This window comes from Antechinus flavipes, chromosome 6 (assembly GCF_016432865.1).
Source record: "Antechinus flavipes isolate AdamAnt ecotype Samford, QLD, Australia chromosome 6, AdamAnt_v2, whole genome shotgun sequence".
Taxonomy (NCBI): Eukaryota; Metazoa; Chordata; class Mammalia; order Dasyuromorphia; family Dasyuridae; genus Antechinus; species Antechinus flavipes.
The window spans coordinates 175237768-175255173 of NC_067403.1; the positions used below are offsets into that span (position 1 = coordinate 175237768).

At 37.8% G+C, this 17406-nt stretch overlaps 1 protein-coding gene across 1 annotated transcript in view; it reads left to right on the forward strand.

The window, feature by feature from the left end:
* Positions 1 to 5194: 5194 nt before the first annotated feature.
* Positions 5195 to 17406, forward strand: part of ANKRD50 (ankyrin repeat domain containing 50) — a 72979-nt gene continuing 60767 nt past the window's right edge. The window contains exons 1-2 of the mRNA XM_051967506.1: positions 5195 to 5394; positions 5928 to 7177. Coding sequence (XP_051823466.1) covers positions 6669 to 7177 — 509 coding nt within the window. The 5' untranslated portion in view covers positions 5195 to 5394; positions 5928 to 6668. The remainder of the gene's footprint in view (positions 5395 to 5927; positions 7178 to 17406) is intronic.

Genomic DNA, 17406 nt, shown 5'->3' on the forward strand with positions numbered 1-17406 from the left:
ATTGAATACTCTGTTTCTTCATTTTTTTTTTTTTTGCTTTTTTCATTAATTTCTCAATGCTTCTCTTTCACTGAAAGTCCATTAAGTTGAAGTTTAACATAGAGAGGAAAATAACTCCTGTAATCTCTTGAAAAGAAAGCCAATAGATCGTGTGTAGAGATATAGGGTGGGACTGAAAAAGGGGAAAGAAAAAGAGAAATCTTGTTTTATTGGTGGATGAAGAATCCCACTAAAGAATGCTCCTATTGGGGAGATCTTTTATAATGTGAGGTGGGGACTTGACAATGGATATAAATTGCAGGGATTTGTACTTAAGAGATACTACTCATCCTACCTCAAAAGGGGTAATAAGGAGTAATAAGAGCTCCTAAAAGCAGCTGACACCCACAAGAGTAGGAGGTTATAGATCCAGGGTAGAGACTTCATGGCAAATAGTAAAATAAAATAACAAATGCTAAATTGGTAAGGAATCAGCTATTATTATTTTAATGGAATAGTAACAATAGAAGTAATAACAATAAAGTGGATAGTTAGGTGGCACAATGAATAGAAAGATAGGTCTAGAGTCAGGAAAGCTTATCTTCCTGAGTTGAAATCTGGCCTCAGACACCTACTAGCTGGGTGACCCTGAGCAAGTCAATTAGCTCTGCCTCAATTTCCTTATCTGTAAAATGAGCTGAAGAAGGAAATGGCAAATCACTTCAGTGTCTTTGTCAAGAAAACTCCTAATGGGGTCATAAGAGTAGGACACAATTGAAATGACCTAACAAAAACAATTAACTAACGTTTCTATAACTAATACTTTACAGTTTTGACTATAACTCTGTATGTTGAAATAATTGTTAACATTTATTGGTGACAGCATGGTCTATGTTGAATCTGAAATCAGAGAATATTGTCATTTTCTGGCTCTGATACTTGCTACCTGTACTATCTTGAATGAGTCATCTAACATTTATAAGTTGTAATTTCCTCATCCATAAGATGAAAGGGTTGGATTAGATGATCTCAATTGCCCCTGATAGCTTTATATCATAGGAATCACAATCACATATACTTTGTTCCTGTCTTCCTCCTTTCCCTCTCATTTGGATTTAAACTGTTTCACATTACCTTTTTTTAATTCATCACCGAGGGATGACTTAAGGGCTCAGAAATTGCAGGGGAAAGTTCTTAGTTGCAACACTTTTTATCTTAAAGTCAACAACATCAAACACTATTGATAGGTCAGTAATAAACAATATGGAAGAAAAGAACAATCTCTGGGATTATTGATCCTTCCAGTCCCTATGATCTTTGTACTTTAAGTGATTAGGATCCAGGGAAAAAGGCTTGACTATCCTTTCATCTCTCTGTGGTAAAAAAAAGGGGTAACAAACATAGAATTAGGTTTTTCTAGTAGATTGTACAGAATGTCATGTTTCATTTTGGAATAATTAAAAGATCTCTTGTAGGTGAGAGTACATTTTTGTTTCTGATTCCTTTCAACTGCTTCTTGAATAGGAAGGATTTGAAAAGGTAAATGTGTGTTCCATGAAGATAAGCTGGAAAAACTTGTTTTAAAATGACCATGTGATTTCAGTGAACTGTTAGAAGTTCAGCATGAATCAGCTGCAATCAAGAAAGCTAATGAGATCTTGACCTGCAGTGAAAGGCACATCTGCAAGAAATCACCCAAGCTCAAAAAACTCCAGTGGCTCCCTCTTGCCCCTAGGATAAAATACAATTTTATGTCCAAAGCCCTTACAGGTGGGCTACTGATTTTGCTTTCATAAATTCTGCATTCCAGGCCAATTCTTGAATGGCATTGGATAACATCTCAGGTATGGGATACTTTAGGCAAATCCCTAACCTTTTTCTTCACCTATAAAACGAAGGGTTGGGCTAGATGGCCTTTTAAAACCTCTTCCGGTTTTAATTTTGATTAGATTGTCAATTCACTTCCCATTTTGGGGACTATTTTCTCATGCCCCAAAGACATAAGGTTTGTTCCAAATAAATATTTTGTGATTCTGAATTTAAAAAGTTGGGTTTTGTTTTTTGTTTGTTTGGGGGCAGCGGGATTAAATGACTAGCCTAGAGTCATACTATAAGTGTCTGAGGCTGGATTACAGGGCCAGTGCTCTGATGTGCCAACTTGTTGACCCTGAATATAATATTTTAATTCTGGATGAGATTTTACTGAAAGAGATTAGTTTATTTCCCTCAATTTACAGAGAAGAAAACTGTTTCTCCCTTGTATTTGGTGTGTCTTAATGGAAAGAGCTCCAAATTCAGGGTCAGAAGCGCTAAATTCAAAGTGTAACCCTGTCCTCTCAAGCTTTAGTTTTCTCGTTTGTAAAATGAAGTTAGATTGTGTCTCTCTTAAGCTTTCTTCCTGCTCCAGTTCCTATAAATCAACTTAGCTTACTCAGGTCAGTTTTTAACAAGTGGGATCTGAGATTTTGCATCACAGATACTTATTTGAGTGCCTAGTTTCCTTGAATTATTAATTCCCTATGGTATATCTGAAATCCTCTCCTCCTGCTCCCTCTCCTTTATCCTCTGACTCTCTTTTCAATCACAATGCAAGTTGACTACTGACTAGACCCCCTCACTAAATCTGATGACCTTGTCTCTGTTAACTCTCATCCTTGAATTCTTGTGGTTTGTTCTTCTTTCTCAAGGAGCCCTGATGATATCATGGGTGATGTCTTGACTTGCTTGTGAATTGAATTTAAGTGAGGCAGAGTTGCCCAGTCTCAGCCCCACTCTTTCTTCCAGTCATCAAAGTCTAGTAGCAAGGCAAAAATCAAGATGACTGGCAGCTGTGAAGATGTTCTGCTAGGTATTGTCTCCTCCCAGGATATTCCCAGTACTATCTTCTCTTGGTTTTCCTTCTATGTAGCTGGCTGCTTCTTTTCAGGTTCCTTTGCTGATTCAGCATTCCTGTTCTGTCCCTTATCAATGGCTGTATCCTGGAGCTACCCCAACGCCCTTCTCCTTACACTTTCTTCAGTTGCCTCATTGGTTCCTATGAGTTTAGTCTGGAATTTGTCTACCTAGTCCTCATCTCTGATGACTTCGAGTTCACTACTTTTTGAAATTATTCAATTGGATATCACATGGACATTTTGAGCACATGTCCAAAACAGGCTCATTATTTCCATCCCTTGATACCTCTCAATCTCTTTCCCCCTCCCAAACCTATTTATTTTGTACCTTTATCCCTCCACTCAGGTTCCCTAATTTCTTATCCATATCCTTCACAACAGATTTAAAACCCTCCAAATTCAATGAATTAATCCAGCAACAACATTTATTAAGAGCTAATTCACTACTGTGCTAGGCATATAAACAGAATGAAAAAAAAATCAGATTTAAACTTGGAATTGACCTCATAGGTCAGGTCATCTGACATCATTTTATTCTCTACCTTATATATGTCATTCCAATTCATCTTCCAAGCTGCCAGCACAGTGCTTTTGCCAAAGTGGGCAAATCTCCCTCTCCTCACTCAATAAACACTCGTGTCTGTCTCCTAACTTTTAGGATTAAATGGAAGCTCTTTTTAAAGCTCTTTTCACAACCTGGCTTCTTCCCAATTTTCCATTCTTTCCTTACCTTCCTATTATTCTAAAGTCCAGCTCAAATAGTCATCTCATTATTCTATTCCATCTCTTTTCCCTATCTTCCATTGTTGGAATGCACTTCCTCATTGAAGCTTCTTAGAAATCTCTGATTTCCTTCAAAACTCAAATCCCACAGCACCTTCTATTGGAGAGCTTTTCTAAACCTGTCCCCTCTCCTCACACATATGGTTAGCTTCTTCACAAATTCATGTATTTTTTGGTATCTATCTTTTATGTGCATATATTATGTATTTGTGTATATATATATATACATGTGTGTTTACGTATGTTGTGTATATGTGTATATGCAATTTTCTTCTAGAAGGTTAACTAGTTACCTAGCTGTAGGTGTATATAAAGACACATGTTATGTATTACAATATTAAACTCATATATATCATAATGGGTGTATTTCGGTGCTTAATAAATGCTTGATGATTGATGAAGTAACTGGCTCGAGAGGTAAACTTGCTCAAGGTCATACAGGTGAGCAGAGCTGGTTCTGACCCAAGTTCTCTGATTCCAGTCTTTAGAACATCTTGGAGATGAGGGGAATGGGGGATACTGTCTGGAGAGACACAGGAGAGGAGCTGGAGGGGAGGTGGGAGAGCTATCTTTTGGAGGAGGTCTAGGGGTTGGTCTGGATAGATATATTGGGGGAGCTTCAGTTGGGGGAATCTGAAGGGATGCTAAGGGGGGAGCTTCAGTTGAGGAGCCTGAGTCTACAGGGGCATTGTATGGGAGGGGTCCGGAAGGGCTACAGGCGCTTCTAGGCAGAGATCTCTTCTCCCCTTCTCCTTTCCAGGAGTAAAGGAACAAAGAGGGGACTGAGGGTCACGGCCCTGGGTAAAACCTCTAAGCTCTAGAGGAGCAATCGTAGGAGTGGAGGGGGAGGGGTAGCCCCAAATGCGTGAGACTTGACTTGGGAAGGTGGGAAGACCGAAGAGCCCAGAAGGGGAAGGGGCTGGAGAAGGGGCTGGGTGAAAGAAAGGATCCACGGAACAGGAGAGGCTAGTTGGGGGCGGAACCTAGGAGCTACAGAAGGGGCGTGGCCCAAAGGAAGAGGGCGAGGTTTTTGAGCGGGAGGAGGGGAATGAGCGTAGAGGGCGGGGCTCCTGAGAAGAGGGGAGGAGTTTAGGAACCTAGGAGGAGTCCAGGGGAAGGAGGAGGTGACGACAAGGTGGGACTTAGCGGGGGTCGTAGAGAGGGTAGAGAAGGCGAGGCCAGGCTGCGGACGGGGAGAGTGTAGTTATAGAGAAAAAGGTGGGAAGAGGAAGAGGAAGAAGAGGAGAAGTAGTAAACTTTGGTGGGAGAAAAGATAAGGGGAGTGGCGGGAGGGTAAGAGGGGAGACAGGGTGGGTAGGACTCGGTTCACCGGGAGGGGCGCGGCCTGCCTGAAGAGAGGAACAAAGGGGCGGGGCAAGGGGCGGAGCCTCTCGCGTGGGACACGTTGGGGGCGGGACGCAGCGCGGGGGCGCGCGCGGGGGCGGGGCCGGGCTCGCGCTCCGGAGTGGCCGGAGGCTGGCAGTCGGAGCCCGGGCGGCGGCGGTAGGACGAGGGCGAGCCGAGCAGGGCTGGGCCGGGGCAGGCGTGTGCTGCATTCGGGGGCCGGGCGGAGCTGGGAACGCGAGCAGAGGCATGGTGGCCGCAGCAACGGCGGCGGCGGCGGCGGCCGGGAGCTCGGAAGAGGGGCAGCGGCGGCGACGGCGAGGAGGCCGCGGTGTCCGGGCGTGCGCTGACTGAGGCGGCGGCGGTGGCGGTGGTGGTGGCGGCGGCAGCGGAGGTAACCGCGGGCGGAGGCCTCCCTCTCGCTCCCTCCCCGGGCCTGCTTGGGCCGGGCCGAGGCCCGGACCCGGACCTCTTCCCTCTGTCTTCCTCCCTCGCGCCCCACTTTGTTTTCTCCAGCCACTGTGGGGCGGGGGCCGGACTTGTGAGGGCTTCGTACCCTGACGTTCTCGTCTGGAGCCTGACAACTCCACAAAGACGGAGGCGGCCGCGGGCCGAGCACCTGACTGGGCAGCCAGGCAGGCCGCCCGTCGCCCTCTGGAGCCCGGCTGGAAGCGGAGCCTGAGCCCCGTGTCTTTGTGGCATGCGGGCTGCCCCGAAAGCTCAGCCGAACTGGGGGCCCAACTTTGTTAAAGAGTAGCGACCGCAGATGCTTCTGGAGCTGGTCTCCAGGAACCTCCAAGTCCTGCAGTCCCGACTCAAGGCCAGGGATACAAAGACCGAACCCGGTCCTTTTGATAACCGGACTGCAAAATGGTCATGTTTTACACTAAGCTAAGGTTTTTTGTTTGTCTCTTTGTTCTGTTTCAGTCTCTTGTGGAAGATGTAAACTCTCCAGACGTTGCAGACCCAAGAAACGTGTGAACAGGTTCAGGGAGAATCTTCTGTTCCTGGAAGAATTCACTTTTGTGTGTTAAGAAGGAATTGACGTTTGCACATCATCTCTGCCCCTGAGGTTTCTGCTATTGGAATCACTTTCCTGGCTTTGCCCTTGTCTGTAATTGCCACGATCTAGCGCTTTGAATGACTATTCCTAAAGAAATATGGATCTATGCTGTAAAACTGCTTTTTGTTTCTGAAGAAAAGTGCTCAGCTAAATTTTCATAGAGAAATGCGTTTCTGGATGGACTTTTCAGGCAGAGAATTAACACTAGTAGTCAAGAGAAGCATTTTATGTATACTGAAAGACTGGGCTTTCTCTTTAGTTATTCCAGATGTATTGTCTCATCTCTATACTTGAAACATCCACAATTTCTATAAATTCCAGATGTAGCCATGGAGTTATATGACCTATTGAGCCATATGAAAAGTATTATTGAGTTCTGGGACCAGACATCTTTTCATCAGATCAACAATTAAACTAATATATTATCTGCTACACAAGACAAAGGACAGAAATAAAATGAAACATCTGCAAAAAGAACTCTCTGGTTGATGAGCTTTGTGAGAAACATTAAGTAGTGATTCTACTTTGAGTTTCATTTGCAAAGTGTGGTCTTAAGGTCTATATACACTTAAGTTTTAGCAAATGTTGAAGGAGGGCAGTCTACAATGACCAGTCCTTGGGAAGAGAGAGCCTGCAAAATGGCTCAAACCAGTTTGCTGCAGGGGAAGCAGTTTTATTGTAGAGAGTGGGTTTTTCACAAGCTTCAGCACTGCCTCCAGGAGAAAACTAACTGTAGTAACAGTGCTGTCAACAACCCATCGCTCTTGAATCCTGGGAATAATGCTAGTGTTGTTTCTGGGAAAGGAGCAGCTTGGGGTGTGTTATTGGTAGGAGGGCCTGGCAGTGGTAAGACAGCCCTCTGTACTGAACTATTGTGGCCAAGTTCACCTACAAGTTTGCAGAGAGGTTTACATCGACAAGCTCTGGCCTTTCATTTTTGCAAAGCCCAAGACTCTGACACCCTGTGCGTTGGAGGATTTGTTCGAGGTCTAGTTGCCCAGATCTGCCACAGTGGATTGATCCAGGGATATGAAGACAAGCTAAGAGAACCAGCTGTCCAAAGTCTCTTACAACCTGGGGAATGTGAGAGGAATCCAGCTGAAGCTTTTAAAAGGTAATGCTAAAAATGTTGGACATATTTTCAGGTTTTTTCTTCAGAAAAGACAAATGTGCCTTAGATTAAAAAAATTAATATTATTAACTATATTTTAGTTAAAAGCTATAAAAAGTAATTAAAATAATGAAGGAAACAACCTTTCAACTTTCATTTGTCAAAATAGCATATTGATGACAGTGTGCATACTGGATTACATTTTAGCTGTATGTGATTTAATATTTATGAAGTCAAATAGAAACTTAAGATTGTTTGAACTTATAATTTTTCATGAGAACTTTTGATTAGAAGGAATAGTGTTCTGTGATGCAGAAAGCTAGATAGAAATGGATTTTCTTGGAGAATAAATTTGTTTGTATTTTAACTGTCATCCTTTTATGGAAATGAATTCTCTTTAATGAGATTGTTGACTACTGTGAAGAAAGGTATTCTGTATTTGCGGTTCTTCCCCATTTCTTAAATGGTAATGTAAGATATTTTTAAGTATCTGCTCATTTTACTTTATTGTCCAGTTAGTGTTAAGTGAAGTGGTAAGACAGCCCTCTGTACTGAATGATTGGGATTGCCTTGTAGTCAGAAAAATTTTTTGTTTCTACTATAGTTTAACCTCAAATAATAAAAGTTTAAATTGTACTTTGCCAAGTTATTTTGGTCAAACAATTAAGTTCTTTTTTTTGAAAGCAACTAAGAGAGGAAAAAAGCACCTTAAAAATTTTGTCAAAAGTCTGCTCTACCCATTTTTACTTAGGAATAGAGAGTTCCTCTTTTGGTTGGATTGACCAGAGATTGATTTTATTGGCATCCATTGTTAATTAATTCAGCAAGTATTTATTATTCACCTATTATGTGGTAGCCACTTATAAGTGCTGGAGATACAAAAATAAAACCTCCCAACCCAATTCTTACCCTTCAAAGAGCTTTTTATACATATGTATAGATAGAATAGAAACTGAATTTCTCTAATTTCATTAACAGCAGGAATTCCTGGATAAGGAAAGTCCTACTACTAATATAACAAGTTTTCATCTCTGAAATTTAAGATCTTATGGTTGCTTAGAGCAGAAATGTCAAATGCAAATGGAAACAGATTAAACTACTTCAAGAATTCCTGCAGGTCACACTAATTTTATTTGTCTTGATTGTATTTTTTATTTATTTTGCATCTTTATTTCCCACGTACATATTAATCTGATTTGAGCCATGTTGGGGAATATTGAGGGCAGCATGTTTGACACTTTTGTCTTGGAGTCCTGAAAAGTTAAGCAATTTGCTCAGGGCCCCATAGGTTACCAGGTTTTTACTAGCCCTAATGCCAGCTCTCTCTATCCACTGTATTACACTACAGAAATATAAACAGAAATTGTACTCAGACTACATAAATGGAGTGTCAAGTGTGGCAGCATGGTGTCAAAATAATCTTCCTGTAAAAGAACTTGCACCTGATTTTGTGAAGTTTTCCTTTTTTTAAAGATAGACAAGGATTTCATGAAGTCATAGTAAATGAGTACTTCTCTAAATCATTTCCACTGTTAAAATCCTATCAGTTTCTGATGTTGAACCATTTGACAATGTCAAGGACTTTAGTTTGACAAAGTCTTTGTTTTCTGGATCTCTAGTACCTGTCTGCATCTCCCCAGGGCTACTTCCCAAGAGAATGGCTGCCAGCTCTGGGCTGAAAGAATGGCTGTTTTCAAGACCCATAGGTTCAAGGCTGTCCCCATCAAAGTCTCTGGGGACATGGTGGTGGTGATGATCTGACTCACTTGGCACTTGCTGGCTGCTTCATCTTAGATGGTCTTGCCCTGTGAGTGGCATTTGCCTCATAATTGGTCAAAAGATGGCTAACCCAGTCTTCTCAGGAATTACTCAGATGGCTATGACATGGGGTCTGGGGTCTGTTCCTCCCAAAGCTCTTGTTATTAGCAATTGGTCAGCAGTCTTTGCTGATGCTGATGCAGTGGGTGAGGCTGTGGTTGTGTTGAAAGTAGGACTGGTGATTTGGGGGAGGGGGAAGAAAAAGAGGAGGGAAACCACAGTTATTTATCCAAGGCTGTGTTCAGGGTCCTAGGCTTCCTTCATCATGGTTTATGACGTACTGGTGATGGTGATGTGTGAGAAAGAGGAGAACATTTCAGTCATGGGGGAATAGCCTTTCCAAAGTTGCGTTAAAGAGACATAGGGCACAGTGAGTTCACAGTGCACAAGCAACTGAAGATAGAATATTATGAAGGAGTTTAGATAATAAGCCTAGAAAGATTGGCTTAGGCTAGATTTGTGAAGGGCTTTAAATGTCTAATGGGATTTTGTATTTTATCTGTAGGGAGCAACTGGACAGTAGAGAGCCACTGGAACTTCTTGAGCTGAAGAGAAACATGGTCAGATCAGTGCTTTAGGAATAAACTTTGGCAACTGTGTAGAGAATGGATTAAAGAGAGAAGAGACTTCAGGCAGTAGTCCAAGGGTGAGGTGGTGAGGTTCTGAACTAGATTTCTTGTCTTATAAATAGAGGAAAAAGTGATAGACGCAAGAAGTATTGAACATGTCTGACATATAACACTTAAATACTTACTTGTTAACTAGAATTGATAAGGCTTAAATACTGAATATGACTTCGTCTGTGGAAGCCTGGTGATTGGCAACTTCAACAGAAACAGAATGAAGATAGAATTCCACAATGAGATTTCTTCATATATTTGTTGCATTTGAATTGACTGTAAGACATCCAGTGGGAAATATCAAAGAACAGTTAGTTGATGATGTGATACTAGAGTTCAAAAGAGAGGTTGAGATGAAATATAGATTGTAAGAACTGCCAAAAGTTGAAACCATCAAAGCTGATAACTCCCTAAGAGAGTGTGTAGAAAGAGAGAGAGCAGACAAAAAGGACTTAGGACAATCCTGGGGTATATCTGCACTTTATCTTGGTGATGAATGATGATCCAACAAAGGACTAACAGGGCAGGTAAGAAGAAAACTCTTTTAAGGTAGGTGAGAATGACTACCTAGTGGGAGGTTAGTAATGTTAAATACTAAAGAAAAGTAAAGTATGAGGAAAAGGCTCTTGGATTTGTCAACCAAGAGGTCAGTGGTAATTTTGGAGAGAGCAATTAGGGAGCAATGAGATCATAAGCCATGTTACAAATGAATGAAGGAAGAGGAGGCATTGAGTGTACCCATCTTTTTTTAGTTTAGCTGTAAAAAAGAGAAAAGCCCCATGGAATAACAACTTGAAGTGATGATAGAATCAAGTGAAAGTTTAAGGATAGGAAATGTCTGCACTGGTAGGAAAGGAGCTCTATGTAAGCAAAGATTGAGAAGTAGAGATCAAAAAGGATGTTATAAACTTGGTTCTTGACTAACAGACTGCTGAGCAAAAAGTGGTTCATTATAGTTCTTCACATGTTGTCTAAAAATTAGTTTCTAATGATAGTACTAATGGTAATCAATACAACAATAGCCATTTATAATAATGCTGTAAGTTTTGCAAAGTGCTTTGCAAATAGTGTATTTGATTCTCACAACAGTCCTAAGGGATGAGTTCTATTTTATTCCTATCTCTCCTCTTTTTAAGATCAGGAAACTGGGCTAATGAACACACAATTAGTAAACTTTAGGATACAGAATTTCAAAGTTAGCTCCATATACCAAATCTAACATTCTTTCTATTATGTCAAGAAAATGAAGATTTTGAAAAAGCCTGCATGAATTTTTTCTTATTATTGCTTTGCATTTTTGTCCTAAGTACATAGGTCATAGAAGGAAATAATTCATTTGTGTGTGTGTGTGTGTGTGTGTGTGTGTGTGTGTGTAACTTTTGAACCTGTTATATCTATTATAAGGGAGAGGAGAACATGTAATAGGAAAGTGTAGAACTATCAGTATTCTGATAGTTCATGGGTGAGAAATACCCCCAGATAAGAAAGGAATGAGACAGTTATGGGGGAGATGGGGAAGTCAGAGAAATGCCTAGACCAATTTCTAATGGCGTTGTCTTGGAAGTGGTAGATAAAGTAGTGTTGTGGAATGATATCCTGAGATGACTAGGGTTTAGCTGAAGTTGAGTCATGGGCCATTCATTGACATAGCATAAAGATGGTGTGTGTGTGTGTGTGTGTGTGTGTGTGTGTGTGTGTGTGTGTGTGTATGTGTGTGTATGTGACATGTAAATGATGGGTGATGTAGAGGAAGAGGAGAGACATACTTCTAGCTGCGTCTTTTAAGTATGAGTACATTTAAGTACTTCTTAAAGGCAGTCTGGCTGTGACGTAGTGGATAGTGCTAGACTTGGGATTGGAATCAGAAAGACGTATATCTAAATCCTATCACAGACACATCCTAGCTATAAATCATTAGCCTCTCAGCATCACTTTCTTCATTGGGAAAACTTACATTACAGGATTGTTAAGAGTGTTCACATAAGGTAACTACAAACTTAGTACTCTACAAATCTTAAAACCAACTTTATAAATATTAACCTATTACATAATTAAAACTGTTAGTTTTAGGCTTTTCATCTGAATTGTTCAGTACAATAAATGTCAGGGCAAAATTACCAGCATTATTTGGGTTGATAACCAAACTCGGGGTTAAAGTTGTAATTCTAAAATTAGTGAAGAAAATCCATAAAGAAAAGCTTAAGCCAAAAATTAAGAGTTCGCTTTTGATTCAAAAAATACGGTTTGAATGAGATAATGATGTGGTTGTCTGTCCCTGTTCAGAATTTTCTAAAATTAAAATTTAATTTTTCAAATGAGTTTTTTTTTTTTTTAACTAATTTTGACAATTTCTTTGTCTTTGAATTTTCTCTGAAGCTACTGGTCTATTGAAGTAACTAAGTTTACGTTATTGCAATCAGGTTTGGCATATAGTGTACACTTAAATGCTTAATGACTGAATCTATAGATAATCTAGCAAAGCATAAGGACTTAGTGTAATTATACATCATATATACACACATATATATATATAAATCTTCAGTTTCTTTTGGTTATGTTTTCTCGTGTTAATTTCTTGGGTTTTAAAACATCTATAACATTGTACAAATATTTTGTACAAAATATGTTTGATTGATTATAGCTTCAAAAGTAATTTCTTGATGTGGCTATTCAGAGTTTCTGTTTTGTTTTTGTTTTTCCTATATAATTTGTAGTTGTTAGTCACTGTCAGAAAATAAGATGAGCATTATTTATTATGCGAAACTAGTATCAGTACTTCTTCCTGGTTGACAGAGGGAGCTAATCATTTCATCTTCTCTTCTAGTTTCTGTTCAGAGAAAGACTAGTCTTTGTTCCTGGACAATTTTGATATTTTATTTTAGTAGCCTACTGTTAATGAATCATGGGATCATCCTAAAAACCCTACCTTTGTTTCTTATTTAATCCAATGAAAATTAAAAATAGGACATGAATTAAAGGGATTTTGTTGCCTCAAGTATGTGCTACAAAATGTTTAGCTGATTGCATGTTTATGTAATTTGATGTGACCTTACATCTGTTTGTTTGTTGGATAGACTTTAGTTTGTAACTTTGTCTGTGTTGGTGTTCCTTCAATCACAATTTTTGCAAAAAAAATTTTTCTCCCCAAAATATAAAGTTGATTAGAATCATAGAGCCAGAACTGAGTGGGACCTTGAAAATTATCTAGTGTAGAACTCCAAAATTTTACATACCAGGAAACCAAGGACCCCAGAAATGGCAAGACTTTCTCAGGTCACACAGGTCAAGTGAAATAGTGACTGATCCCACTACTGCAGATACAGATTTGATGATCTTGCTTCCTGGATCAAATAGAAACTTTTCTCTTTAAAGATCTTTACCATTTGTTTACAGTTTATCTTCACAGCCTTATATACATTACTCCCTTTTTTCACAACAATCCAACTGTACTATCTACTCCTTCTCACACAAGCTATACAGTAGTCATAGTCTTTGGCCTAGTAAGTCCGCAGTTGGGCATATACTTATAAAATGTTATCAAAAAGAAAAAAAGATGCATCTTATAGCAGGATTTTTTTAACTTGTAAAAAAATCCCAAAAATATGTAAATAACCTAAAAGACTAGCAATAGAAGAATGTATTAAGTAAATTTTAATGTTTTAATGTAAAATTGTAATACAATTATGATGACATATTAGAAATTTAAAGAAATTTGGAAATAAGCTTTTGAAATAATGCAAGGTAAAATATGTACTAAAAGTATGTAAAAGTCTGAGTGACTTGTACATAGAGCTAGTAACTATCAAAGGCAGGACTCATATTTATTCCATGTTTGTTGCTGTATGTATTACAATACAATAAAAAGTTAACCATGCAGCCCAAAATATTCTCACTAATCAGTGAAACTCATTTATAAATATTTTTAAACTTTGAAGATATTTATATTTTGTGGTCAGCAGTTCTACTTATTCTTAATAAATTTGTCTTGATTACACTTTAAGAGATTTTACCTAATTTTGGCATGGAGAGATTTGTTGGATAAATTATTGTTCCTTCCATATGGTTTTATGGACTGGCATTGTATTTTCTATTGGATTTCTTGGCCTGCACAAATTTGATTGAGTCTTTTAAATTTGTCTTTTCAGAGTCTTTTAAATTTGTCTTTTCAGAGAATATTATTAGATATGAACTGTATTGACTCTTTATTTTTTATGATATTGCTTTCCTTTTGAATGTTTCCATGTCTCCCATAGCAATTTCTTAGGGAAAAAAAAAAAACAGTACTTTAGTAAAATCAACTAGCTTATCATGGATATCTGATAATTTATGCAGTATTCTATACCTGGAGGTCCCCATCTGTGAAGGGAAGGGAAAAGAGAGAATTCATTTTGCCAGCAAGCCTACAGAATCAAATTATGATTGCTACAGTTGGCAGTATTTAGTTTAAGTGGTTTTTTTTTTTTTTGTTGTTGTTGTTGTTGTTCCTTCCATTTATGTGATTATAGTCATTGTGTGTGTTTTATTAGTTTTGCTTATTTTACTTTGTGCAAGTCTTATTCTATGTATGTTTTTTAAAGTATGATAATATTCCATTACATTTATATGCCATTTAAACATTCCCCAATCAATGGGCATCTACTTTTCTCCAGTATTGCTATGAATATTTTGACACATAGGGACCTTTTTGTGTCATTGACCTTAGAATATATGCCCAGCATTGCCCAGAAAAGAGGTTTGGAAACATTTTCATCACATTTTAAACATAAATCCAAATCATTTCTGTAATGGTTAGACAAATTCACAGCTCTACTAATAGTATATTATTGTGCTTGTCTTCCCATAGTTTATATAGCATGTAATATTTCCATCTTTGTCATCTTTGGCTGTTTTCTGTGTATGTATGAGGTGGAACATTGGAATGTCTTAGTTCATATTTATATTTGTTTTATTATTGATCTGGAACAGTCTTTCATATGGTTCTTAAAACTCTGTAGTTATTCTTTGATATATTTGATGCCAAGGGTTTTTTTCATTTCAATCAATAATTTTTTTTTTAATTCTCACTGCATTCATTATGCAAAAAAAACTTTTAAATTATCATTTGTTATCCCTTATCTCTTTCATATGGTTAAGAATTCTTCCCATATGGGTAAAACAATTTTTACTTGTAAAAGTAAAAAAAAAAATACTTTTTTAACCTTTCTTTTGGTGGTGATTATGATGGTGGAGGGGGCTTTAGGAAAAAAGTTTGTTTTGTTGTAGGTCTTTTTATATTTATTTTCTTCTATATCAGGAAGAGGGAAGCATGTTTCATCATTAGCCCCCTGGAATCCTGGTTGGTCTTAATGCTAATAATGATAGTGTGATGGTATTTCATCACATTTATACACTGCAATTTGTTTAGCTAGTCCTTAATTTGGGGACATTCTACCAGATTCTCATCCTTTGCCACTTTGAGAAGAGCTACATCTTAGAAATTGTTTTGTTTATTCCATTACATTTATATGCCATTTAAACATTCCCCGATCAATAGGCATCTACTTTTCTCCAGTATTGCTATGAATATTTTGACACATAGGGACCTTTTTGTGTCATTGACCTTAGAATATATGCCCAGCATTGCCCAGAAATTAACCTCAACTTAAGCTGCCTTCCTAATACCCACCTTACTTTATCCTTGTTGAGTGAAGTGTATATGGTTTCTTGAATGTGTATGTTTTTTTTTTCTTCTGACCAGTTTAGATGAAAGGGAAATTAAAATATTATATTCTTCCCCAAACTCTTCTTCCTTGATACCAACTTGTACACTCTGATTTTGAGATTTCCCTTTAATCTTATTCCTCCCCTACTCAATATATCCCTATTCCCCTCTTTCTTTCTATTTTTAAGGCCGACATTGTAGAAACACTTTCGTGCCTTGTCTAATTGGATTTCCTCAGTGAACCCTGATATGATATGTACCTGTATCATATATATATGAAAAGTTTATCCCTTTTTTTGTTGTTCATTGTTCATCTTTTTGTTTCCCTTTCCTCTTGTATTTGAACCTCAAAATTTCTTTTCAACTCATAATTTTTTCATTAGGATTTTTGAAAATCTTTTATTTCATTAAAGGTTTATTTTTTTTCTCTTGGAGGATTATTCTTAGTTTTGTTGGACATGTTTATTCTTGACTGTAGGCAAAGAATATGTCCTTTGCCTTCTGGAATATCATTTTCCAACTTCCTTGCTTCTTTACAGTAGTGGCTGCTAAATCATGTTTGATCATGATTGTAGAGGCAGATGGGTGGTACAGTGGATAGAGTACCAGTCTTGGAATTCAGAAGGTCTTCAGTTCCAATATGTCTTTAAATGTTTGATATTTCCTAGCTGTGTGACCCTGGACAAAACTCTGATTGATTCACAAAAACAAACAAATAAAAAAGATCTTGACTGTAACTCCTCATTAACTTGAATTTTTTCTTTCTGTCTGTTTGCAGTATTTTTTCCTTTGATCTGAAAACCATAGATCTTAAATATGATATTCTTTGATATTTTCATTTCAGGTTTATTTCAGGAGGTGATTGGTGGTTTCTTTTTTCCCCCACATTGTTCCTGGTTCTAAGAGATCTGAAATTTTTCTTTAAGATACCTTGAAATATGATGTCTTGTTGTTGTTCTTGTTAGAGTGCTCAGATGGTACAATGATTGTTGAAACCTTTTTCTTGAACAATTTTCCAGGTAATTAATTTACACACACACACACATTGCTATGAGATACTTTATATGTTCCTCATTCTTTTAGCTTTTTGACTGACATCAATATTTCATGTTGCTTATAGTTACTGCCTTCTATTTGATTCATTCTGATTATCAGGGAGTTTGTTGCTTGGTCAGTTTTCTATCTATTGTGACAGATTGTCAATTCCTTTTTCAATTCTTTCTTTTTGGAAGAGGTATAATTTTAAGATAACTTTTTTACTGATACTTGTTTCTTTCTTTTTTATTTTTATTTTTTATATTAGTAAAGCTTTTTATTTACAAAACATATGCATGGGTAATTTTTGAACATTGACCCTTGCAAAACTTTCTGTTCCAAATTTTTCCTTCCTTTCCCTCACCCCCTTCCCTAGATGGCAGGTAGTCCAATATATATTAAATGTGTTAAAATATATGTTAAATCCAATATATGTATACATATTTATGCAGTTATCTTGCTGCACAAGAAAAATCAGATCAAGAAGGGGAAAAAAAAAAAAAAAAAAAAAAAACCTGAGAAGGAAAATGAAATGCAAACAAACATCAACAGTAAGAATTAAAATGCTATCTATGTTATGGTCCACACTCAGTTCCCAGTCCTCTCTTTGGGACTTGTTTCTTACATCATCATAGTATCCCATGTATCCTTCTCCTTCCCATTCTCCTCCCAGACAAAACAGTTAACCTACCAATGTATTGAGAAAAGTCTGAAATGTGTAATATGGAATACTTGTAGACCTTTGACTTCCATGAAAGGTAAGTTGGGGATGTCTTCCTCATACATCTTCATTTGAAACCCACTTGATCTTTATAATTTTGTTACATTTACTTTCTTTTTTTTTTTTTTTTTTGATGTCTTTGTTTATGTTGCAGTCATTGTTCATAGTCTTTTCTTGGCTTTCTTGACTTCGCTCTTCATCAGTTCATATAAATCTTTTTTGGCTTCTGTATATTCATTGTACATATTTTTTACAGCACAGTAATATTCCATTATGTTCATATACCATGACTTATTTAGCCATTCCCCAATTGATGAGTATCTACTTTGTTCCTAAC